We start from the raw sequence: 25,687 nt of genomic DNA on the forward strand, positions 1-25,687 counted from the left end.
TTTATTTTTCACTTATTATTTGAGAGTGGTCTATCTCCTTTCCTTAATATTTGTCCCAAGTAAAAGTAAACAAATAATGAGGAAGGAGGAGTTTTTTATTTTGGAAAAATGATAAATTATTAGTTTATCCTTTTTTTATACCAGTTAATGTTACTTTAATTAGCGAGCGCGTATCATAAGTGAATAGAGTATTTATTGAATGCAGAACCACCGCCAGGAGCGACAATATGCTCGTAAAAACGTAGTTCTCAACGGCCTCTCACTTTCCGATCAGGCGCAGATACCACAAAGCGAAATACTTCATTTCTAACCCAATTTGTGGATAACTTTTTTTTAACACCATCAAAAGGAAATCCCAAATTTGCCTAAAACGTTTGCTTGGACAACTTTGTACCAGAAATTTTAGTGCAATGACATAAGTTGAATTGCACATACATCAATCTGCGAGTAATAGTACTTGGAGGCTGGAGCATAAGTGCATGCTTCAACATCCCATCTTCACAAAAAGGTATAGTTCAACAGGCACATTCATGATTCATAGACGCAAAAACCGACTAACAAAATACCGGGAGAAATACAGTCCCAGAACAATTACAAGTTCAACAGACACTGGTATTCTGGTAATGACTTAAGAAGCATAGTAAAGACAAGGTAGCGGTCATAGCACTATAGCCATATCTCATCGTCGGCTCCAAACCTATTTCTCTTGGAAAAAAGACGAGCTTTTGGAGATGCTCTTGGCAATGCCATCAACGCTTTTGATATCTTCAGTTCTGACTCAACACCAGGTTCACCAGACTTAAAAAACACGTTTTCAAGGACAACTGAAATGGCAAACAGGTATTCAACGAATTTGAGTTCCGCAGTTGATCCCATGATACTCTTAATATTGACCTCACGGAGATGATGCAATTTGTAGTTATAGTTGAAGTCAAAGCCACGCTGGCCAACATTTTCACCCGGAATAATCTGCAGTTAGAAATAAATCTGTGTAAGATCATCAAAATAAATATATGACCAGAAGTATGAGCAAGTTCGGAAAGAAATAAATATAAACCTGGTTTTTACTTACTGAAATCAGTGAAATGTCAAGCGTCTTAATGTATGGACAACAGTCAATCACGGACAAAAGGTAACGGAATACACTGAAGTCATTCAAATTTAGGTCGCTTAGACAAAGTTTGTGTAGGTGCTTGAATGTGACTGATGTAGAATTCATGATGCCACCTCCAGCCAAGAACTTTCAAGCACAAGCAAAACATATGTCAGATTAAAGAGCAAATTAACTGATAACATCTAAAGTTGAGAGTAAAACAACGAAAGAACTAGCTCACCACTTTACCTTACACAAAAGACCATTGAACTCCATCGACTGTAGTTGACAAGAACTAGCAAGAAGATTTACAGCATCAACTGTTTTAGCAAATACGAGTTTTTGCCTCCATGTGTACATGTGCAGTGATATGATTTCAAGACTGCGAACATTTCTGAAAGCTAGAGACTGAAAATTACCTTTTAATATCAAAGTTTGGAGACAAGGGGCATCTATTACAACATGATCCATACCTTTCCACCCCACAAGTTCTAATGTCACCAGCATTCTACAACTTCCAATCAAAGTACTAAAGTTGTTTTGATTACGAAACCTAATATTCTCCAGCAAAAGGTGCTTAAGCGTAGGAAAACCACTGAAATCAGTAGGCAGAGAATTAAAATAGAAGCCATTGATCAATTCTAGGCGTACTAGCTCGCTGCACCTGAAGATATAAGGACTAACATCCACAAATCGTATTTTAAGAAAACATTTGGAAATTACGATCTTTTGGACTCCATTTTTAGATAGAAAACATATCCACTGGTTGAGATTCGTATCATCCCAATTTGTATAATCCGGAATAAAAAGCTGAAAGTCATGAACGGGACCATTGTGATAAAAGAGTACACTGTTAATAATGCAGATGCACTTTTGCCAATCAAAATCCCTGGATTGCGCATTCCAGAAATCAACATCAAAGTTGAGTTTCTTTAGTGACAACCAAGCAGATCTCCATCGCTTGGACAGCACACTTGCCTGTGCTGCAATGCAAATTGGCAAGTGCTCGAGGATTTTATCGCACACAATATCCAGAACATTGCTGAAAAAATCCTCGCTTCGTTGAAAAGATTTGGAACATGCCATGGACTACTGTAAAGTAAAGTATGACAATTAACTTCTTACTGATTCACCTGGAATAAAGAGAATGCACATCGGTAAAAAAATTAAACTTAAGTGCAAATTCATGTTTCGTATCCAACGATTTCTTATTACTACTTACTAGCTCCTCAAAGTCAGTCACTTATATCAATAAAATCAGAACGATCGAATGTTTATGAAAAGAGTAAATGCACGCGATCATTTACTTTGACGATTTATGTTCTTCATTATGTAGACAAAGAAAAATTAATTTAGCACAACTGCAGCAAAAACGTCCTGCATGCAGGCACAAATTAATACTCCCTCCGACTCTTAAAAATTTTAAAAATACAATCCGAGTAAGTATTTCATTTAAGTACTACGATTAAGCCTTAAGGCATGCATATATGGAAGGTGGACCAAAACGGAAATGGAGCAATTCAATAGAATAGGTTAATTAAGAAATATAGGAAATTTCTAAGAATTGAAGGGAATACTAAGGTAATACTTCCTAAAATACGAAGTATTCTTAGCTTCCTTTTGCTTCTTAGTGGCCAAAGTTCCAAGACTTGGACCGGCAATTTACGATGTCGAAAACATAAACTTTTCGTAACATGATACTAAAATATTTACATTTGTGAAAAATTATTTGACAAAATCACAAAATTGTATTTTCAACCGAAAAAACAAAAACAAAACAAAAACAAACCTCAATTGATAGGAAAGGATGTGTAATCTTCTTAGTTCTACGAGAAATCAGTAATAAGCAGATTATTTAAAGCAGAGAGGTTGAGGAATATGAAATGGGCCGTGTGATATAAATGATTCATATTGAAAATTGATACTTCTAGGGAAATATAAGCATAGTTTACGAGTAAGTCTCACCTAAAACGATTTTACAATATAAGAATTGTTGTATTGGAAATTGACGTTCTCCATTAATTGGCAATTAAAGCATAAATGACTTCATGCTTTCCCTTTCATAAATGAGCCGTTATTATTTATTATCATCAATTACTGCAAATGGAGTGGCAAAAAAATTCTTTTTTCACTAAAATTGGGTGAACACAAGCCAACCCGACTCAAGGTTAACCGATAATCGATCAATGCCTAACCGCTATTTTCAGTGTGCACTGGGTAAATCCTCGGATATACGAGATAGAATGCAAATCCTGTAATCCCGTATATCAGATCAGCCATCCGAGAGTGACAGGCTTGAAGTCTACAAAGCATGGACTCAGGTAATAAATATTCAAGATTGCTCTTGGTGAGACTTGAACCTGAAGTCTACAAAGCATGGACTCTCAGGTAATAAATATTCAAGATTGCTCTTCGTGAGACTTGAACCTGGGTCGGCTGAGAATTTCATTTCACGCAGATTTTAACCACTAGACTCTACACTTGCGGGCTTTTATTTCTTTTCTTTAAGAAAAAAAAAACTTATGTAATAAGGTACGCTTTTTCTGGTTTCATGTTGTAAAATATACAGGGCAGATCCTCTGTTACATTTCATGTCACATCTTGTGTCTCATCATTTCTCCTATTGACACATAAACCATTTGATATATATTATTATCATTTTTATTATCTTATTTGTCATGTGTCAAGATCTTAAGGCAATGTGACACATGATGAGACATAAATGGGACATGTGATCTCAATTCTCAATTGATTAAAAATGACCTTAATCTTCAAATTGTAGACTGTTGTTTAAGACATTCAGGAATATCAAGAAAAGAGGCTATATATGGTGATCGTGTTATCCCCGAAGAGATTACGTATTACAACATTATCCCAATAAGTCATTACTTTACAAGAGCGAAGCGCAACAATTTTAGTAAACCATTTTAATTTATTCCGTCATAATCCAGGACCAAAGAGCTTTTGAGTCTTTCACTACTTTAAAAAAATAATTCATTCATTCATAAAAAGCAATCTAAAAATAACCCGAGACAAATTTAACCGTCGAGATAATCATTAGAAAAAGCAATCTAAAATATGATTGGGTCATTATTCATTATCCAATCAGTTATGGGTCAGTTTCATTATTCTTATTTCCAATTTCCCAACAAATTCCTCCCCTTGTGTTTGAGTATAGGATACATAAACCTCTCAAATAATCTCCATTGATCCATCTCACCAAAATAAATCAGTTATGGGTCAGTTTCATTATTCTTATTTCCAATTAAAAAAATACATGCAAGTATCAGACTATTATCCCAACCATAATCCTAAAGTTTTTTAATTTCAGCTAGACTACTGACTAGTTGGAAAACGCCACAAAACAAACAACAGACACTGATTTATGGCCTAACGATGCTTAATAACGCTAAGGTAACAGTCACAGCAGTATGGCAAGGTAGGCTTCGTAAACCATACCTATATCTTCAGACAAACAAGAGACGCTTTTGCAGATGCTCTTGGGAATCTCATCAGCGATTGTGACATATTAAGTTGTGACTCAATACCAATATAACCAGACTTGAAGAACAGATTTTTGAGTACAGGTGAAACTGCAAACAGGTATTCGACCAATTTCAGCTCCGCACTTGTTCCTGTGATTCCCGTAATATTGACCTCAAGGAGGTGATCCAGTTTGTTGCTGTAATTGTAGTCATGCATGTCCTGGCCAACATTTTCACCTGGCAAAACCTGTAGTAAAAAGTGAGTCTACAGTACAGATGTTTGAGTAAGATCAGAAAATAATTCATATAAACCTGATTTACTTACTGCAATATCGAGCTTTTTAATGTAGGGACAACATTCGATCATGTGCAAAAGATAACGGGAAACACCGAAATCACTCAGATTCAGATTACTTAAACAAAGTTCGTGTAGGTGAATGAATGTGACTGGAGGAGGTCTTATGATGCCACCGGCAGCCAAGAACTTACCCACAAAAGCAGACATGAAACAAATTAGAGAATGAACAGCTGAAAGTAAAACAGACAAAAGAACAGATTTTCTAAACAACTAGCACACTAACCAAGTGACCATCAAACTCGATGGACTGAAGTTGACAAGAACTTGCAGGAAGATTGACTGCATCAACCTGTTCTACACGTAGATTTTTCGGCAATGTCTTCAAGCACAGTGATATACTTTTAAGACTGCGAACATTTCTGAAAGCTAGAGACTCAAAATCGCCACTCAATACTAAGGTTTGGAGACTAGGTACATCTATTACAATATAATCCATACCGCTCCACTTCACAAGTTTTAACGTTTCAAGCATTCTGCAATTTTCAATCAAGCTACAAAAAATGCTTTGCTTGATAAACTTGACTTCCTCCAGCACAAGATGCTTAAGATAAGGAAAACCAATGAAATCAGTAGGTGGAGGATTTAAATAAAAGGCACTGATTTCAAGGTGTACTAACTCGTTGCACCGGAAGATATGAGGAGAAATATCCATTCCATAAGAGCAACTTTTAATTACGATCTTTCTGACCCCATTTTTAGATAGAAAAGATATCCACTGCCTGTGACCCCTACGATCCCTATATGCCTCATACGGAATGTTAAGATCTAAGTCATGAACAGGACCATTGTGACAGAGGAGTATATCGCAAATAATTTGGCAGCCTTTTCGCCAATCCACATTGTCATCCCTATCTGCTAGCTCCTCCCAGAAATCAGCATCAAAGTTGAGTTTCTTTAGTGACAACCAAGCATGACTCCATTGTTTGGACAACACGCTTGTCCGTGCAGCCATGCGAATAGGCAAGCTTTCAAGGATTTTATCAATCACAATATCCGGAGCATTGCTGAAAAAATCCACCGTGTTTTTAGCAGATTTGGAACAAGCCATGGACTGCTATAAAGGGATAAAAACCAAGTTCTCCGCTCTTCTCAGTTTTCAAGGGATTTTGAACCAACACCCTAAACGCAAACCATATTTCGACCCCGGACACTGATTCTCCTGGCCCAAAAAAATCATAAATACATACAGTCAATATTGAGCACAACTGTATAAGGCAACTGAGCCAACAGACAAATTGAAACAATAACTCATAACAAATACTCCCTCAGTCCCGGTCAATTGTTGTCCTTTTGATTTTGGCACGAAGACCAAGGAAAGAGGAGGGGACCAATTATAAGATGACAGGTGGACCAAATTGAGTGTGAAGGATGAAATTGTTCGTCAAATGCAATCCTAAAATAGAAAAGACAACAATTGACTGAGACACCCTAAAATGAAATAGGACAACAAATGGTCGGGAAGGAGGGAGTAATAAATGTACAATTGAACATGTTACAGAGACCCTACATGAATGAAGATCTCCAGATACATGTTTCTTGTTTCCATCAATCTCTAGTTCCTCAAAATTAGTCACTACCATCATTTTATTTAGATTCGGAACGTCGAATTATTCTAATAAATGTTGATTCATAGTAAAAAAAAAATCCCCCAAATAACAAAACAGTTCAGTGAATATTCTTGAGATTAACCAACAAAATCAATTAATTTGTGTTGCTATCACCAAAAATCTACTAAAACAATATAATTAAGGTTTCAATTCTAAGTTAAGACGGCACTCACAATCAATTTAAATACGATAAAAATAAAACAAGGCTCAAAAGCAAAACCTAACAAAAATATATAGAACGAATCGGAATTTTTTTACAATGGGCTAGTAGTTCTGGAATTGAATTCAAACATCAAGAACTAGGGTTCAACATCCTAAAAAATATCCAAATTAAAATGTAAAAAATTGCAGTGACTGAGAGAAGTTGAACTTACGAATAAGGTAGACCTGACGCCTGAGTTCGGAATGACCGGGATAAAATGGGCAACACCCGTTCTATTCACTATAAATTTAATTCATTTGTTTACCTTTTTATATTAAAAATGTTTTTTTTTTTTTTTGAGAGGAATATTTAAAATGTTTTTAATTCAATTTTATTATTTTCCACATGTCATCTAATAATCCAATCTCAAATGGTCTCTTCCTTTTCCTTAATCTTTATGTCAAAAATAAAGGTAAACAAATGACCTTGACGAAGGTTGAATTTTATTTTGGGAAAAATGATAAATTATTCGTTTTTCCTTTTTTATAAGAGCTAATGTTATTTTAATTAGCGAGCGCGTAGCAAAAGTGAATTAGGCCGGGAGATTTTTTTTTTTTTTTGGAAGTTCTGTTATGAGGAGGATTTTAAGAAAAAATAACTATTGATTAAGACGGATAGAGTATTTATTCAAGGCAGAACCACCACCACCACCACCACGAGCGACAATATGCTCTTACAAACGTAGTTCTCACCGGCCTCTCTCTCACTTTCCGATCATGCGCAGATACCACAAAGCGAAATATTTGATTTCCAACCCAATTTGTTAATTAACTTCATTGTTTAACACCATCTAAAGGAAATCCCAAATTTGCCTAAAACGTTTGCTTGGACAACTTTGCACCTGAAATTTTAGTGCAATGACATAAGTTGAATTGCACATACATCAATCGGCGAGTAATAGTACATGGGGCATAAGTGCATGCTTCAACATCCCATCTTCTTCACCAAAAAGTATAGTTCAACAGGCACATTCATGATTCATAGATGCAAAAACCGACTAACAAAATACCGGGAGAAATACACATCCCCAGCGCAGTTACAAGTTCAACAGACACTGGTATTCTGCTGGTAATGACTTAAGAAGCATAGTAAAGACAAGGTAGCAGTCATAGCACTATAGCGACATGTGATTGTTGGCTCCAAACCTATTTCTCTTGGAAAAAAGACGAGCTTTTGGAGATGCTCTTGGCAATGCCATCAACGCTCTTGAAATCTTCAGTTCTGTCTCAACACCAGGTTCACCAGACTTGAAAAACACATTTTCGAGGACAACTGAAATGGCAAACAGGTATTCAACGAATTTGAGTTCTGCAGTTGATCCCATGAGACCCTCAATAGTGACGTCACGGAGGTGATCCAATTTGTAGTTGTATTTGAAGTCAAAGACGTGCTGGTCAACATTTTCACCTGGATTCATCTGCAGTTAGAAGTAAATCCGTGTAAGATAAACAAAATAAATATATGACCAGATGCATGAGCAAGTCCGGAAAGAAATAAATATAAACCTGGTTTTTACTTACTGAAATGTCGAGCGTCTTAATGTAGGGACAGCATTTAATCATGGACAAAAGGTAATCAAAAACACCGAAGTCATTCAAATTTAGGTTGCTTAGACAAAGTTTGTCTAGGTGCTTGAATGTGACGGATGTAGAATTCATGATGCCACCTCCAGCCAAGAACTTTCAAGTACAAGCAAAACAGATGTCGGGTTAAAGAGCAAATTAACTGATAACATCTAAAGCCGAGAGTAAAACAACGAAAGAACTAGCACACCACTTTACCTTACACAACTGACCATTGAACTCCATGGACCGCAGTTGACAAGAACTAGCAAGAAGATTTACGGCATTAACTGTTTTAGCAAATACGAGTTTTTGCTTCCATGTGTACATGTGCAGTGATATGCTTTCAAGACTGCGAACATTTCTGAAAGCTAGAGACTGAAAATCACCTTTTAATATCAAAGTTTGGAGACGAGGTGCATCTATTACAACATGATCCATACCGCTCCACCCCACAAGTTTTAACGTCACCAGCATTTTACAACTTCCAATCAAAGTACTAAAGTTGTTTTTATTACGGAACATAATATCCACCAGCAGAAGGTGCTTAAGCTTAGGAAAACCACTGAAATCAGTAGGCCGAGAATTTAAATAGAAGCCATTGATCAATTCTAGGTATACTAGCTCGCTGCACCTGAAGATATAAGGACTAATATCCACAAATCCTATATCACGATAACAATTGGTAATTACGATCTTTCGGACTCCGTTTTTAGATAGAAAACATATCCACTGGCTGAGATTCATACCATCCCAATTTGTACTAGTCGGAATATAAAGCTGAAAGTCATGAACGGGACCATTGTGATGGAAGAGTATACTGCTAATGATGCTGCTGCACTTTGGCCAATCATAATCCCTGCCATCCGCACCCCAGAAATAAGCATCAAAGTTGAGTTTCTTTAGTGACAACCAAGCAGATCTCCATCGCTTGGACAGCACACTTGCCTGCGCTGCAATCCAAATTGGCAAGTGCTTGAGGATTTTATCGCACACAATATCCAGAACATTGCTGAAAAAATCCTCGCTTCGATGAAAAGATTTGGAACATGCCATGGTCACTACTGTAATGTAAAGTATGACTGGTAACCTCTTACTGATTCACCTGGATTAAAAAGAATTCACTTAGCCAATGTACAATGTTAACTATATCTTCCAGACAAATTAATGTTTCGTTTGCATCAATTTCTAGTTCCTCAAATTCAGTCACAACCATCATTTTATTTTTTGATTCAGGACATAAAATTGTTCTTTAAAGTGTTATGACGTAGTCACACCGCTAGACTATCCCAGAAAAAAACAAAACATGAACTGATGAACAAATAATCAGATTCATCACCAAAAAAAAAAAATTGAGGAAGCTTGAAAACCTTAAAACCATCAACCATCACCAGAAATATACAAAAGATTTTAACAACTAAAAATTAAAATCAGTACGAAACTACGAATGTTGATGAAAAGAGTATTGCTTGCAATCATTTACTTTGATGTTGTTCTTCATCATGTAGACAAAGCAAAATTAATATAGTAGTATAGTACAACTACTGCATGCACAAATTATTCAACACTGCAAAATCATTACTCCCTCTGACTCTTGCGATATGAGCGAGTATTTCATTTTGGCACTACGATTAAGGCATACATATGTGGAATGTGGACCAAAACGGAAATGGAGCAATTCAACAGAATAGGTCAGATAAGGAATATGAGAGATCTCTAAGAATCGAAGGGAGTGCTAGGCTAATACTTCCTACAATCGGAAGCATCCTTAGCTTCCTTTTGCTTCTTAGTGATCAAAGTTTCAATCCTTGGGATAATTGGCGATAGGGCTGTAAACGAGCCCATTTTAGCTCGAGCCCGGAAAGTTCGTCGAGCCTAAAATACTAAAGCTCGAGCTCGGCTCGAGTTCGAATCGAGCTCGTTTTGTCTTTATATTATTTTCACTTTCCCGCATTTTCACTTTCTCGCTTTTTGAATCTAACTAAATATAGATATTTTTAAATAATAAATAAGATTATAAAATACTAAAAAAATTTCTATTAGTATAATATACTTATAAATGGCTAAATAACATATAAATTAAAATAAAATTAATATAAAAGTATGAAAATTATACAAAAAGAATTATAAACGAGCTTCCGAGCCGAGCCTTGCTGAGCTCGGGCTCGTCTCGTATTTAGCCAAGCTCGGCTCGAGCTCGAGCTTGTTTTGACCGAGCACGAGCCGAGCTTTGACCGAGCCGATTCCGAGGGCTTGTCAAGCCGGCTCAGATCATTTACAGCCCTAATTGGCGACACGGTGGTGACTATCTGGATACAAGTAATTGCACAACTGAGACAAACACTTAACTCTGGACATACAGGAGGCGGTTTGCGGTGGCTAAAGGGCTGTCGGAACATACTCAACAGGGTACCCCGTGAAGCATAACGAATCAATTAAGTCAAAGAAACACAAGAAAATAACAACAAAAACACACAAAATCCACAATATAAGGAACTAATTAAACCAACCTAGCTACATTGTGCCGCGAAGCAGACAATCCAAATGAAATCAAGAAACAAATCACAGCATAATCAAGGTAAAATAAAATGGGTTTTGCCCAGATTTTGAGGACTGATCAAGTTATGAATTAATTAGGGTTCATCTTCCTCAGAAAACCCAAATTAAGTTGATGGGGGAAAAATTAGCAACTTTTATCAGATTGCATGTACATAAAATGTAAACATAGTTCCAAAATAAGATTTAAAAAACAAGTAAATGTAAAAATTTAATTACAGTGATAGAGAAATGTTCAACTTACAAAGAAGGGAGAGCTTGATCAGTTGAAAAAGAGAGTGAAAATAATGCTCAAAATGGGCAACTCTTCCCCTTTAAAAATAGACCGGACAAAATAGTTAACCGGGTCGGATTAGTTCGGGTTGAGTTATTTTCAGGTTGGCAAAAGTTTGGGTAGGATCGAGTCAGGCGGTTTCGTTTAAGTCCGGGTCATTTTGAGTTAACTATCATCTAGTTATTTATTGATACTCCTAATAATCAGTTTGCAACCCGCCAACCATAACACTTTCGAGTTTCAAGTTGAGTTTTATTGCGTCGGGTTAATTAGGGTTCGAGTTAAATTTGGGTTTTCAATTCAGGTATCGGGTCAAGTCAATTTTATCAGGTCTACATATATATCACGATTTGGGTTAGAATTGTGTTAACAACGTATTGTCATTACGGGCTTATGACTTTTATTTACTCAAGAAAAATATCTCCGTTAGAATTATACTCATATCTTTAATCATATGTAGTAATACTAGTTTTATTAGTTGTATGGGTTGTTTTTAGAGTAAATTATCAATTACACCCACGCTTAATCGACTTTTTTACATCCAAATTATTTGCTCAGGTTATATTTTGCACCCAATACCATTTTCAGGCGAAAAAAATAATAAAGTGATGATTTTAACCCCTGCATTTATCATCTCTATTTCCAGTCATACATGAACTCCCCTATTAAATCACGACACTCACCACCACCAGGTCCACCACCACCTCCTAGACCCTACAGGCCTTACCATAGTACATCACCCACATCACCACCAGAGACTCACGATTGACCATCATCACCATTAGACCTGTCAAACGGGTCGAGTCATACGGGTCGGGTCAGGATAGGGGCCATGTCAGATACAGGTCAGGTCATACGGGTCACGGGTCGGGTTAGGATCAGAATACGAGTCAAAAAATAATTTTTAACGTCTTTTTTAAACGATTTTTTTAATTTAAAAAATATTTTTTTAAAAAGTAAAACATATTTAAAACTATTATTTTAATCATATTCAACATTTACATTAATTATATTGAGATAATTATTAAAATAAAGTTTTTTTTAATAATTATTTTATTATTAAATATCATAAAGTTATATAAAATTGACTTTTTAGTTGAATTTGCAATTTTAAGTAATAAAAAAACAATTTTTTAACTATATTTTCAAATATAATATATAAATATGAATATTTTTAATAAAATTTATGATTTTCCCTTGACCCAACGGGTCGACCCGTTCCGGTCGGGTCTCAACCCTAAAATAACGGGTCATTTCGGGTTCGGGTCAAACGGGTCGCAGGTAGAAAAAACCGGGTTTGTAACCCTAAGAAAAAACGGGTCGGGCGGGTCGGGTATTTGGGTCGGGTCGAGTTTTGACTGGTCTAATCACCATCAACCCACTATTGGTCAAAATCGTTCGCCTTGGTCACTCACTCACTCTCCCTCATCTTTTTGGGTGCCTTGTGCGTGGATCTAGTGGTGGCTGGAGGAGTAATTCTGAGCGGTGAAGATGTAGATTTGGTGGTGGACGGTTGAAGGAAGGGAAAACATACGACGGATGAGCAGTTCGCCGGCGACCACCAATGTTGGTGGTGGGCCAAGTCGAGCGTGGTATGGATGATGGGGTTGGGTGGACATTTCGGGCGTGTTCAGTGTGAGGGAGGGGGTTGGGTTTGGAAATCAAAGGTAAGGGTAAAATCGTCATAAAATTATTGTTTTACCGAAAAAATTTGAATTTTGACGGAAATATGGCGTGAAAATGGTATTGGGTGCAAATTTTAACTTGAGCAAATAAGTTGGGTACAAATTGTTAAAAAAAAAAATTGACGTGGAAGTACGTGTAAAAAAGTGGATTAAGCAATGTAGTTGATAATGTACTCTTGTTTTTATGTTGAATAATTTTGGATGTAACTATGACTTCATAAAACGAATTTTTTTACTTAAATGACGTTCTAAACCAAAATATTACAAAAATGGGGCTCATTTCAAACTATTTACGCGGAATGAGTCCACGTCAGCTCCTTATTTTTTTTTTTTACAGATTTCTTAACTTCTCGACATATGATTTAGCGGGAAGTAATTTTTTATTTTATTTCATAGACTTCTCGCCAGTTCAATCAGCGAGAAGTTTGTATTGTATGTTGTTGCTCCTTGACATGCTTCTTCTTCATCTTCGTTCTCCTTGTTCCCTCTACCAAACCACAAACTACCACCACCATTCTCTTTCTCTCACTTCTCTTGTCATATAAACATCTTGTTCTGAATGCTATCCTCGTAGTTTGAAAAGTAAAAAGCCCGCCATATTGCCGTACATAACTATTTTTGCGATTTCGGTAACTTGGTCTTTACTTGAGATTGATTTCCGCAATTTATTGACTCCCATTCCCGCTGTATTTGAGCCAAGCATACAAATGAAAGAGAGGGGTGAGTTATTAGCGTAACATATTCATTCTTGAAACCGAAATCGCAGAAATAGCTGTGAGCGGCAATATTGCGGGCTTTTTTCTTTGCAAAGTACGACAATAATCATTCATAAAAAAGATGTGTATGTGACAAGGGAAGTGAGAGGAAGAAAATGGTGGTGGTACTTTGTGGTTTGGTAGTCGGAGCAAGGAGATCTGAGATGAAGAAGGAAGCATGTCAAGAAGCAACAACATACACAAACTTCTCGCTGAATCAATTGGCGAGAAGTCTATGAAATAAGGAGATCTGTAAAAAGAAGTAAGTTGCTGACGTGGACCCATTCCGTGTAAATAGTTTGAAATGAGCCCTATTTTTGTAAATATTTTGGTTTAGAACACCATTTAAGTAAAAAATTGTCATAAAACACTATGTAATTATGTCTTTCTAACCTTTGACCAAAAAAAAGGCAAAAAACATAATCAACTCATTCCATTACCCTGCACAATAGGTCTTACTTGTGACGGATCCGCTACAAACTTGTGATGGGTCAACTATCACTCACATGGTACTATGGTAGGTAGATAAGACAAAAAGTAGAATGCCTATGGAGTCACATATGACTTGTCTTTATCCTCCATGACAAGTATGTGACGGATCGGCCGTCACAAATGAGAATTTATGTACCCTGCAAATTCATAACCGAGGAAGCGATTCGTACCGATTAGAAGAGCACCGGATCCATAAGTAGCGTATTACTGTAGCAAAAGAATCACGAGTACATATGATGAATATATGAGCTTACTCTTTAAGAAACACAAAAGACGAATAAATAGTGGGAAAAATACGCAGCCAGATCAATTCAAGTTCAACAGAACAGCTAATAATGGAGTAACGATGCCTCATAAAGACAATATAGCAATCGTAGGATCGAGTATGGCAAGGTTGGATACTTGGATTCATAATCATATACCTATTTCTATAGGAATAAAACACGCGCTTTTGAAGATGCTCTTTGGGACTCCAACAGCACATAATACATCTCCAATTGCGACTCAGTATGACAATTAACAGACTTGAAGAAGACGTTTTTGAGGACAGTTGAAATGGCAAGCAGGTATATGACCAATCTGAGTTCCTCACTTGATCCTATGATACCCTCAATATTGACCTCATACAGGTGATCCAATTTGTAGTTGTAATCCAACTCGAGAATCGGCTGGTCATATTTAATTTCCCACGGAATTGGAAGTATCTGCGGTAACAAGTAAATTCATGTAATTAACAATAAATATATATATGACAGGTATAAAATTCATTTAAACACAATTAATTTACTCACTGAAATGTCGAGCTTCTTAATGTTGGGACAAGATTTAATCATGGACAAAAGGTAACGGAACTCAGCAAATTCGCTTAAATTTAGGCCACCTAGATATAGTTCATCTAAGTGGTTAAATGTGACTGAAGGCGGACGAGATCTCATGCCGCTACCTGCAGCCAGGAACTTACATTCACAAGCAGAAGCGAAGGGACGACGTCAGTCAATTTGGAGAAGAACGAAAATTATAAAGAGTAAAACGACACAATCTTTACCTGACACGAGTAACCATCAAACTTGATGGACTCAAGTTTACAAGAACTTGCAAGAAGATTGATAGAATCAAATGTTTCAACGGTTATTTGTTCCGGCATTGTCGTTAGGTCCAGTGATATGCTTGTAAGACTGACAACATTATTCCTGAAAACTAAAGACTCAAAATAGCCTATCAATATCAAGGTTTCGAGTCTAGGTGTATCTATTACAACATGATCCATACCAGTACACTCCACGAGTTTTAATGTAACCAGCATTCTACATTTCTCAACCAAACTACAAAAAATGTTTTGCTCACTAAAGTTAATAGATATTAGCTCAAGGTGCTTAAGTTTAGTGAACCCATGGAAATAAGTAGGCGGAGGATTTAAAGAGAAGTTGGCGAGTTCAAGGTAAACTAGCTCGCTGCACCGGAAGATACAGGAAGTAATATACATGGCATGATCCGAATTGTTAATTCTTATTGTTTGGACTCCGTTTTTTGATAAAAAGGATATCCATTGATTGAGATTCATCTGATCACCGATTGCATGATCTGGAACATAAAGATTAAAGTGATGAACGAGACCATTGTGACGAAGAAGTATTCTGCTAATAATGCGACTGCTTTCTTGCCAATTACAACTTCCATCCTCGTTTTTGTGCTCCTCATGGAAATCAGAATCAAAGCTGAGACGAATTAGTGACAACCAACTACGTTCCCATTGTTTGGACAACACGCTTGTCTGTGCAGCCATGCGAATGGGCAATTTTTCAAGGATTTTATCAATCACAGTATCCGGAACATTGCTGAAAACATCCACCATGTTTTTAGCAGACTTGGAACAAGCCATGGACTGCTGTAAAGGGATACAAGTTAGGTTCTCCATGCTTCGTACTTGCGGATGAATTATTTACCAACACTCTAAACACAAAGCATATTTCAACCTAAGACATTGATTCTCCTCCACTTAAGAAAAATATAAGGGATATTCTCTCGTATAACTCTCAACTTTTTCATTTTCTAAATTAATCGTCTCTAAGAGGTCTTCAGTTTGCAAAAGAGTTCACCGACGTCTCAACTCGTAGTCGGGAATTATGGTCGGTCAAAGTTTATTCGTTAAAAAAACTTTGACCAACCATAACTAACGGCTACGAGTTCGGGCAAATTTTTTTTTTCAAATTAAAGGCCTTGACGAGATAATTGGTCTGAAAAAAAAAATTTACCGTTTTCTGAACTTGTAACAGAGGATTATTGTCGGTCAAAATTTTTTCTGTGATCAAAAAACGAGAGCTACACCTGAAAAAACGAAAAAGTTCAGAGTACACGAGATAATATCCCAAAATATAAATACATAGAGTCAATATTGAGTACAACTAACAACGTCACCCGGGACAAGTGACTATTAGAAATATTAGTTAGTATAAGATATTAGAAATATTAGTTAGTATAATATCCTAATATTTTATACTAACTAATATCTCTAATAGTGACGACTAAATCATAAATCGATAACAAAGAAATCAATCAATTACAGTCGACATATTCATGGCAAACAGGCAAAGTGGCAGTGCGGCACAGAATCGGAATTAACATTTTAGATATTACATATACATGAAATTGCTCTTGTAAATGTCGATTCATACCAAAACAAACCCAAATAACAAACAGTTGAATGCATAATCTTTAGATAAATCCATGTTTTCGATGTTAAAACAGCAAATTCAATCCATTATTGCTGACAATGTAAGTTAATTCAATTCTTAATCATGTATATTCTAATTACTAAATGAATATACGAACAAATAAATTGCGGAAGCGATAAATAAAGATCGAGAATTAAAACCTCCAACCATTGCTTATCGGTATTCCTGAACAGCTTTTAAACCCGAATAAAGAAATAAACCCGTTTCCGTCTTTCCGATAACTCGTCTGTACGTCTGTCTCTTTCTTACTCTGATTTCGGTTCCGAACCCTCCTTCTCACTGATTTAGATGGTGTATATTATCTTAAGGGAGAGTAGGTTTGGTGACCTTAACCAGATGTTATCACGTTTCTTTTATACTGTTTTTCCCATCAAAAACAGTTTCTAAGTGACTAAAGAAGTGGGTGGTGGTGGCTGTAGAATAGGAGAAGATCATGGGTTGTTACCTAGATCATGGGTAACTTCCCACATAAAATGGACCACTTAATTATCTGAAAACTGAATTTAATTATTTACTAATTAATTAACTAATAAAATATTTCAGATATTCTAACATTCTCCCACTTGATCCATTTAAAATAGAAACTTTATGTACGGATCATAGCGACTAATTCTCTTAAAGCAAAAAATTAGTCTTCCATGTATCACAATACACTTAATCTCTCGCCACTCACACTTAACTTAATGAATAAACCATATGTTTACTCTAGGTCAAAACATAATGATATTTCTCAATAAAAATAAATAACCAAAGTATGTACGTACATATAATCTGAAATGAGAAAATATCCAACTAAATGAAAAATTTCAATATAATAAATAAATGTATCACATTATGGAACCAAGTCCCATATTCACTACATGACCCTTGAAACCTTTAGGTGGCATGCCTTTAGTCAAGGGATCAGCAATCATTAATTCAGTGCTAATGTGTTCTATGATCACTTTATTTTTCTGAACACGCTCTTTTATGGCCAAATACTTAATGTCGATGTGTTTACTTTGACTTCCACTTCTATTATTCTTAGCCATAAATACCGCAGCTGAATTATCACAATACATTCGAATTGGCCGACTAATAGAGTCAACGACTCTTAGCCCAGATATGAAACCTTTCAGCCATACACCATGTGAGGTAGCCTCAAAACAAGAAACGAACTCGGCCTCCATAGTAGAAGTGGCTGTCAATGTCTGCTTAGTACTCCTCCGGGATACACTCAGTCACTAGCATAAACACATATCCTGATGTGGATTTTCGTGAATCAATGCAGGCAGTAAAGTCTGAGTCGGAGTACCCCACCACTTCAAGACTATCAGTCCGTCTATACATAAGCATGTAATCTTTAGTTTCCTGAAGGTACCTCAACACTTTCTTTGCAGCCTTCCAGTGATCAGTGCCTGGGTTACTCTGATATCTGCCTAATACTCCAACGGCATATGCAATGTCGGTCCAGTGGACTTGAGCATACATAATGCTACCAACAGCTGAAGCATATGGAACATTTTTCATTTGTACCCTTTCTAAATCATTCCTGGGACACTGGTCTAAACTGAATCGGTCACCTTTCACAATAGGTGCTACACTTGGTGAACAATCTTTCATTCTGAACCTTTCAAGTACTTTATTGATATAGGCCTCCTAAGAAAATTTTTTAAAAGGTACACCTAATTCACCCCCTCCCCCTCTTAGGTGTTAATCGTTCTTAACTCTTCACCTAGATCCAACATCTTTGTGATGTTAATTATATGAAGTTGAACTGTCAGTCTGTCACCAAATGTGAAATGACAGGCTCATTGTTAGAACATTTGCTCTACTTGTAATCTTTACCGTTCAAAAAGCCAACTATTACTTGGCAGAATGACGAGAATTGTATCAGAAACATTAAAGCAGTTGATCAAACCCACAATCTCGCTTACACTGAACACAATATTGGTTGACGTTGTCCGGCAACCGGAGGATTGAACGAAAATTTTCCGGCAAGCAGTGTTGGTGATGAAGGGAGAAAAAAAAGTCAACTTGAGGGAATGAAAAAATGAAAAGGGTCAAATTGTAAATGACGTATATTAAATATCTCATTTAGAATTACACTCGATTACTTGAAAATAACTTACAAATAAATAAAATCATTAAAATAAGGGTTTTTTGTCAAAAACTACCTTATATTTAGGGGTATTTGTAAAAAGACTACCTTATATTATTTTTCTTGTTTTAGACTACCTTTGTTTTCTTTTTTTTTGGTCAAAAACTACCTATGCTGAAAATATGGCAAAATTTGGTCGATTTAACGACATTAACCTATCTCACATTACTCTCTTAACACCTAACAACAATGATCAAGTGCGTTCAAACCACAATTTAACTTCAAATAAGCATAATTTATGTTTTCACATCCCCCTACTACTAAGAGAATAAAAATTCTCTTAATTTTCCCTCCAAAATGCATTTGTTTTATTAAAGGAAAAAATTAAAACTTTCTTTTAATAAACTATTTATACTTTTCTTAAAATATAATTTTATTATAATTATAATTATACTCTAATCTTTTAATTAAATTCAAAATTATGATTTTTTTTCATTATAATAAAATAAAATTGGTATTAAACTATAGACTATAAGTTGCTAAATTTTTCATAATGCAATAATGATTACTTTAGAAAGTAACTTAACACATCTCCCTTCTCTAAAAGAATAAGATGTCTATCAATTTTTTCCGCTGAAGTGAAATGTTCTGTATTGGTCATCGCACTATATCATACAAGTATTAATTATATACCATAAATAGGAGATACTATTACTAATTTTTAATTTGTAAACACACATTAATGAGATATTTTAAATTACTATACATGTGAGATTACATTAATAATGAGGATGATATGAGAAAAATATTCTCCACAATTTTTTTCATATTTCTATTTTCCTTTTTTTTGCTACAAAGGTACTCTACAGTTGACTATCTCATTTTGCAAATTCTCTAATTTTATTGTATAATTAAGTCATTACTTGGGGTTATTCTTTTGGTAAATGTAATTGTATAGTAATATTATTTTTAATAATTATGTAATAATTATAATTAATTTTAGTTAAATATCAATCTTATTTGGTGTGAAAATTATCAAATTTTCGCTCTTATCCGCTTAACAAGTTATAATATTTAACGTCTTTGTATATCATTATCTAAAAAACCGCGCATTTGTGCGCGGGTTCTACACTTCCCCCTACTACTAAGAGAATAAAAATTCTCTTAGTTTTCCCTCCAAAATGCATTTGTTTTATTAAAGGAAAAAATTAAAACTTTCTTTTAATAAACTATTTATACTTTTCTTAAAATATAATTTTATTATAATTATAATTATACTCTAATCTTTTAATTAAATTCAAAATTATGATTTTTTTTCATTATAATAAAATAAAATTGGTATTAAACTATAAACTATAAGTTGCTAAATTTTTCATAATGCAATAATGATTACTTTAGAAAGTAACTTAACACATCTCCCTTCTCTAAAAGAATAAGATGTCTCTCAATTTTTTCCGCTGAAGTGAAATGTTCTGTATTGATCATCGCACTATATCATACAAGTATTAATTATATACCATAAATAGGAGATACTATTACTAATTTTTAATTTGTAAACACACATTAATGAGATATTTTAAATTACTATACATGTGAGATTACATTAATAATGAGGATAATATGAGAAAAATATTCTCCACAATTTTTTTTCATATTTCTATTTTCCTTTTTTTTTTGCTACAAAGGTACTCTACAGTTGACTATCTCATTTTGCAAATTCTCTAATTTTATTGTATAATTAAGTCATTACTTGGGGTTATTCTTTTGGTAAATGTAATTGTATAGTAATATTATTTTTAATAATTACGTAATAATTATAATTAATTTCAGTTAAATATCAATCTTATTTGGTGTGAAAATTATCAAATTTTCGCTCTTATCCGCTTAACAAGTTATAATATTTAACGTCTTTGTATATTATTATCTAAAAAACCGCGCATTTGTGCGTGGGTTCTACACTAGTTTCAATAATAACTACGAACATCTCTTAAAGTTAAGCGTAAGTACATCATGACTTTCCAAAATAGGGTCTAAGCAAGTTTGAAACATAAAGGACTCGTGCGAGATAGGTTAAAGCCAGAAAACTGACCAATTCCGTCCAGACTCTTAACATAGGTAGTTATTGACCAAAAATAAAGATACCAAAGGTAGTTGAAAACAAAAAAAATAATGTAAGGTAGTATTTTTACAAATACCCCTAAATATAAGGTAGTATCTGACAAAAAACCCTTAAAATAATGTACAAAAAGTTGTATATCATCCCTAAGTACGTAGTTGCTCTTTTATGTACAACTTCTACTTATTCATGAACATTTTTTTCATAATGTTTCCAAACACTACCCTTCCTCCCAACCAAATAACCAAAATTTTCTCTCTTCTCTTTCTACCAAAACTCAATCAAATTTCTCCCTAATTCTTTAATTATGAATGTTAATTCTCGTATCGAACAAGTAATTATTAAGTTTTATCAATAAATTACATATAATTTTTAGTGAATTTAATTGAATTAATCAGTGACTTAATCTTTAATTAGGGTTTCAATTGAATTCTTTGAGAAAATTTTTGTTACACGATTGAAGATGTCATAGCATATCAATCTTGTAGAATTTGACTTTCGTGCATTTCGTTACCTTGCTGACAACCCAATCACTTTCCCACAAAAGAGCATACCTTGCGTCAATACATTGCAGACTTCACAATCCGCCATACCTTGGCCGTTTAATGATATTAGTATTGCAGTCCAGAAATTTGCGAAAAAGTGGCGTGGGATGGGTGGACTCGAAGGCGCACGGTGGAGGAAGAGTGGTAGCGGCAGTGGTTGGCGACATGGGAAGTTGTTGGGAGGTGGAGGGAGGCAATTAAAATGTAGAAAATTGAAATGGATGAAGAATTGAAAAAGAGGAATGTTGAAATGGGAAGGGTAAAATGGTAAACTATGTACATGGTTGAGTAAATTATGTCCATGAAAAAGCAAGGGTCCTGATTTTCGCAGTACACATTTTACTCAACGCGGTACACTGTTGACAATTTTACCCTTTCCATTTTTTCTTCCATTTTCTCTCACTTCTAATGTTTTCTCTCTAATGTCAAAATATCAATTCATGTCAAATTTTTCTCAATTTTAAAATCTCAAATCCCATTTCCCCTCCCGTATCAATTCATATCAATTCATCGGGCCATTAGTGGTGCGTCGGAAGAGGGGAGATGCGCCGGTGGTGATGACGTGGTGGTGGGGGTGCGTCGGTGGTGATGACGTAGGTGTGGTGATGATGCGGCTGTGGTGATGGCAGGTGTTGCCGGCGGTGAATGGCTGACGGTTAGTGGTCGGCCGTTGATGTACTACACTGATACAATTTTGTTTGTTTGTTGCAGTAGTACACTAAGTACCACGCGTGTATTGGAAATATTAATTCAATTAGTGGTCTTAGTGGGTTTACCACTTCTTAGTGGGTTTACCACAATGGTCTTAGTGGGTTTACCACTTCTTAGTGGGTTTACCACAATGGTCTTAGTGGGTTTACCACTTGTTAGTGGGTTTACCACAATGGTCTTAGTGGGTTTACCACTTGTTAGTGGCCTTAGGAAATGGTCTTAGTGGGCATTTTCTTAGACTACAATATGATGTTTGTTGCACTAGTTTGTTGCTATATAAGCCTTGTAATTTCATTAGAATCAAAGCAAGTAATTTTCTTCCTTCCTCATATTTGTTTTTCACATAAAACTCACAAAATTCACAACAAATTGGTATCAAGAGCTCTAGGTTTCATATCCTAGGACTTGTCATGGCTTCCAATGGAGCAAGCTCAAATGGTTACTCTCAATTGCCAATATTTAAGGGTGTCAACTATCACCCAGGGAATTGAAGATGAAGACTCTGTTCAGATCACAAGAGCTTTGGGAACTGGTTGAAAATGGGTTTGAAGATACCAAACCAACAGAACCAGATGCAGCTCTTAAGGAGAAGAGAAAGAAAGATGCCAAGGCTTTGTTTATCATTCAGCAAGCCTTGGAGGAGGAGTTCTTTTCTCGGATTGCTTTCGCTACTACATCAAAGGAGGCTGGGATATTCTCAAATCAGAATATCTAGGTGACAAGAAAGTAATCAAGGTGAGATTACAAACTTTAAGGAGAGAGTTTGAGACTTCTCTCATGAGTGACAAAGAGTCTGCACAAGACTATTTGTCCAGGGTATCAAGAGTAGTGCGGCGAGATGAGGGCATATGGAGAGAAAATATCGGATGAGCGAGGTTGTTGGGAAGGTGTTAAGGAGCGACAAAGAAGTATGACTACATTGTGATCTGCCATTGAGGAATCAAATGATTTAGAGAAATATTCATTTGATGACTTGATGGGCTCACTGTTAGCTCATGAAGAAAGAGTCAACAGATCTTCAGAGAAGAAGGAGGAGCAGGCATTTGTCTCCAAGGGTGAGTCTTCCAAGGACAGATCAAACAGTGTCGGAAGAGGTAGAGGAAGGGGAGGTTTCAGAGGAAGAGGACGTGGCGGGACATCGGCCGGTCATCCGAAACTCAAGCTAAGGACACTCAAAGGGTCCTATGAAGTGTTACTACTTTTGTAACAAGCCAGGTCATAAGGAGGTGAACTGGCTGGCGAAGGAGAAGGATCGAACACCGATCAAAAAGTGAATATTCTTTGAAACAGAAGAAAAGCTTTTTCGACAAGCAATGGGGCACAAGAGCTGCAGGGAATGTCGGTATATTGACAATGGTTGCTCTAATCACATGTCAAGTACCAAGTCTTTGTTCAAAGACTTGGATGAATCCAGGATAAGCAAAGTAAGACTTGGGGATGATAAGCAATTAAGTGTGGAAGGTGTTGGGACATTGCAGTCAAAAGCGAGCAAGGTAATATTAAATTACTTCATCATGTGCAGTATGTACCTCAATTGGCCTATAATTTGTTAAGTGTTGGTCAATTGCTTGAGTCTGGTTTTTCACTATCATTTGATAATAATTCTTGTGAAATTAAGGATAAAAAATCAAATGAGATAGTGGCCATGACATCAATGGGAAGGAATAAAATGTTTTCCCTTGATTTAGTCAAGTCGATGGGTAGAGCATTGTAAAGGAGGATGATAAGGCAAGACTGTGGCATCTTAGGTATGGCCACCTTAATGTTCAAAGTTTGAAACTTTTGAGTAGGAAAGGATTAGTGGATGGTTTGCCTGGGATTGGTGAACTTGGAATTTGTGAGGGATGCATTTATGGAAAACAGTCTAGAGACTCATTTCCAACTGGAAAGGCATGGAGGGCTAGTGAATGTTTAGAATTGGTGCATGCTGATCTTTGTGGCCCTATGCAGACAGAGTCATTAGGAGGAAGTAAATATTTTTATTATTTTGATGACTGCATGATAGGATGAGTTGGGTATACTTTTCTGCGAGTCCAAGTCCGAGTCATTTGAATATTTCAAAAAATTCAAGGTTATGGTAGAAACTCAGAGTGGTAAAAAATTGAAGTGTCTGAGGACTGACAGGGGAGGTGAGTTTACTTCCAAAGATTTCACAATTTTTTGTGAAAATCAGGGTGTAAATAGAGAATTGATTTGCTCCATATACTCTGAGCAAAATGGTGTTGCGAGAGAGGAAGAATAGAACTGTGGTTGAGATGGCAAGAAGTATGCTAAGGGGAAGAAGTTTACCAAATGATTTATGGGGTGAGGCAGTGTCAACTGCAGTATATATCTTGAACATCTCACCATCTAGGGCTGTTCAAGATAGAATACCTTATGAGATTTGGAAGGGAAGAAGGCCAAATGTGGAACATCTCAGAGTGTTTGGGTGCATAGCATATTCCCTAGTGAATTTAAGGTCAAAGCTTGATGAAAAGTCAGTAAAATGCATATTGATTGGCTATGCTACTCAGTCAAAGGCATACAGGTTATATAATCCTGTAAATGGAAATGTAATAATCAGCAGAAATGTTATTTTTTTGAAAATGAAATCTGGGATTGGTCACAGCAGGGTGATAATCAAAGAGTATTTACATTTGAGTCGAGTCTAAACCACAGCAGGAAGAAAATCAAAATGTGAATCAGGAGTTGGATGCAATACCAGCTACACCACCAGAAACAAATGAAACATCAGAAGACTCATCTTCTTCTGATGAGTCACCTCCAAGGAAGATGAGATCCATGGAAGAAATTTATGAAACATGTGGGTTTGCTCTAGTCACTGCAGAGCCAATCCACTTTTTGATCTTTGCAAAACAAGTTGAGTGGCAGCATGCTATGGAAGAAGAAATAAAGTCTATTCAAAAGAATAAGACTTGGGAACTGGTTGACCTACCAGTTGGCAAAAATGTTATTGGGTTGAAATGGGTTTTCAGGACCAAATTCAACACGAGATGGGAGTATCTGAAGCATAAAGCGGACTAGTGGCCAAAGGGTATGCTCAATTGGAGGGGATTGATTTTGAGGAGACTTTCTCACCAGTGGCAAGATTTGAAACAGTTAGAGTCATTTTAGCTCTGTTTGCTCAACTCAAACTGACGATCTATCGTTTGATGTTAAATCACCTTTTCTGAATGGAGAATTGCGGGAAGAGGTCTATGTGGAACAGCCACTGGGTTTTGTCAAAAGGAAAGAAGAGGGAAAGGTTTACAGGCTGCAGAAGGCTCTATATGGATCAAGCAAGCTCCTAGAGCACTGTGCATGCCAGATTAGATGCATTCTTTACAAAGAGTGGCTTTGGAGTGAAAATGAGCCAACTTTGTATACCAAAAGAACATCTAATCTGGGTTTTGGTGGTATGTGTGTATGTAGATGACATAATTTATGTCAGTTCA

At 35.9% G+C, this 25,687-nt stretch overlaps 4 protein-coding genes across 8 annotated transcripts in view; all 4 read right to left on the reverse strand.

Annotated features, from left to right (window-relative positions):
* Window positions 1-11,199, reverse strand: part of LOC141598832 (F-box/FBD/LRR-repeat protein At1g13570-like) — a 68,796-nt gene extending 57,597 nt beyond the window's left edge. The window contains exons 1-4 of one of the 4 annotated variants that reach the window (XM_074418628.1): window positions 11,108-11,199; window positions 8,527-9,412; window positions 8,266-8,424; window positions 7,683-8,162 (exon numbers count right to left, since the gene is read on the reverse strand). In XM_074418628.1, the coding sequence (XP_074274729.1) occupies window positions 7,860-8,162; window positions 8,266-8,424; window positions 8,527-9,363 (1,299 nt within the window). In that variant the 5' untranslated portion in view covers window positions 9,364-9,412; window positions 11,108-11,199 and the 3' untranslated portion in view covers window positions 7,683-7,859. Of the gene's footprint in view, window positions 1-7,682; window positions 8,163-8,250; window positions 8,425-8,526; window positions 9,413-10,817; window positions 11,028-11,107 lie in introns of those variants that run through there. The other 3 variants (XM_074418626.1, XM_074418627.1, XM_074418629.1) reach the window with 3 other exon arrangements.
* LOC141598835 (F-box/FBD/LRR-repeat protein At1g13570-like) overlaps window positions 1-25,687 on the reverse strand; it is a 280,794-nt gene that overhangs the window by 197,862 nt on the left and 57,245 nt on the right. The gene's annotated exons all lie outside the window — the stretch shown is intronic.
* Window positions 1,950-6,988, reverse strand: LOC141598838 (F-box/FBD/LRR-repeat protein At1g13570-like). 2 transcript variants are annotated; one of them, XM_074418645.1, is made up of 5 exons: window positions 6,918-6,988; window positions 5,160-6,095; window positions 4,904-5,062; window positions 4,553-4,825; window positions 1,950-2,185 (listed from the first exon to the last, which is right to left on the reverse strand). In XM_074418645.1, the coding sequence occupies exons 2-4, from the start codon at window positions 5,982-5,984 to the stop codon at window positions 4,553-4,555; spliced, it is 1,257 nt and encodes a 418-aa protein (XP_074274746.1). In that variant the 5' UTR covers window positions 5,985-6,095; window positions 6,918-6,988; the 3' UTR covers window positions 1,950-2,185. The 2 variants fall into 2 exon arrangements, with proteins under 2 accessions (XP_074274746.1, XP_074274745.1); XM_074418644.1 differs by lacking the exon at window positions 1,950-2,185 and having other exon boundaries at window positions 4,363-4,825.
* LOC141602367 (F-box/FBD/LRR-repeat protein At1g13570-like) lies at window positions 14,347-16,123 on the reverse strand. Its single transcript, XM_074422664.1, has 3 exons — window positions 15,115-16,123; window positions 14,861-15,025; window positions 14,347-14,773 (listed from the first exon to the last, which is right to left on the reverse strand). Exons 1-3 carry the CDS (start codon window positions 15,982-15,984, stop codon window positions 14,498-14,500), a joined length of 1,311 nt encoding a protein of 436 aa, XP_074278765.1. The 5' UTR covers window positions 15,985-16,123; the 3' UTR covers window positions 14,347-14,497.

The sequence above is a fragment of the Silene latifolia genome, chromosome 9 (assembly GCF_048544455.1).
Source record: "Silene latifolia isolate original U9 population chromosome 9, ASM4854445v1, whole genome shotgun sequence".
Taxonomy (NCBI): domain Eukaryota; kingdom Viridiplantae; phylum Streptophyta; class Magnoliopsida; order Caryophyllales; family Caryophyllaceae; genus Silene; species Silene latifolia.

Excerpts from the sequence above, each read along its gene's own strand:
- LOC141598838 (XM_074418645.1), bottom strand. The coding sequence starts at position 5,984 with ATGGCTTGTTCCAAATCTGCTAAAAACACGGTGGATTTTTTCAGCAAT. Across the intron at positions 5,063-5,159 it reads TCGAGTTTGATGGTCACTTG|TTCTTGGCTGCCGGTGGCAT; the intron begins GTTAGTGTGCTA and ends TTTGTGGGTAAG. Across the intron at positions 4,826-4,903 it reads TTAAAAAGCTCGATATTGCA|GTTTTGCCAGGTGAAAATGT; the intron begins GTAAGTAAATCA and ends TTTTTACTACAG.
- LOC141602367 (XM_074422664.1), bottom strand. The coding sequence starts at position 15,984 with ATGGAGAACCTAACTTGTATCCCTTTACAGCAGTCCATGGCTTGTTCC. Across the intron at positions 15,026-15,114 it reads TTGATGGTTACTCGTGTCAG|TTCCTGGCTGCAGGTAGCGG; the intron begins GTAAAGATTGTG and ends TGTGAATGTAAG. Across the intron at positions 14,774-14,860 it reads TTAAGAAGCTCGACATTTCA|ATACTTCCAATTCCGTGGGA; the intron begins GTGAGTAAATTA and ends TTGTTACCGCAG.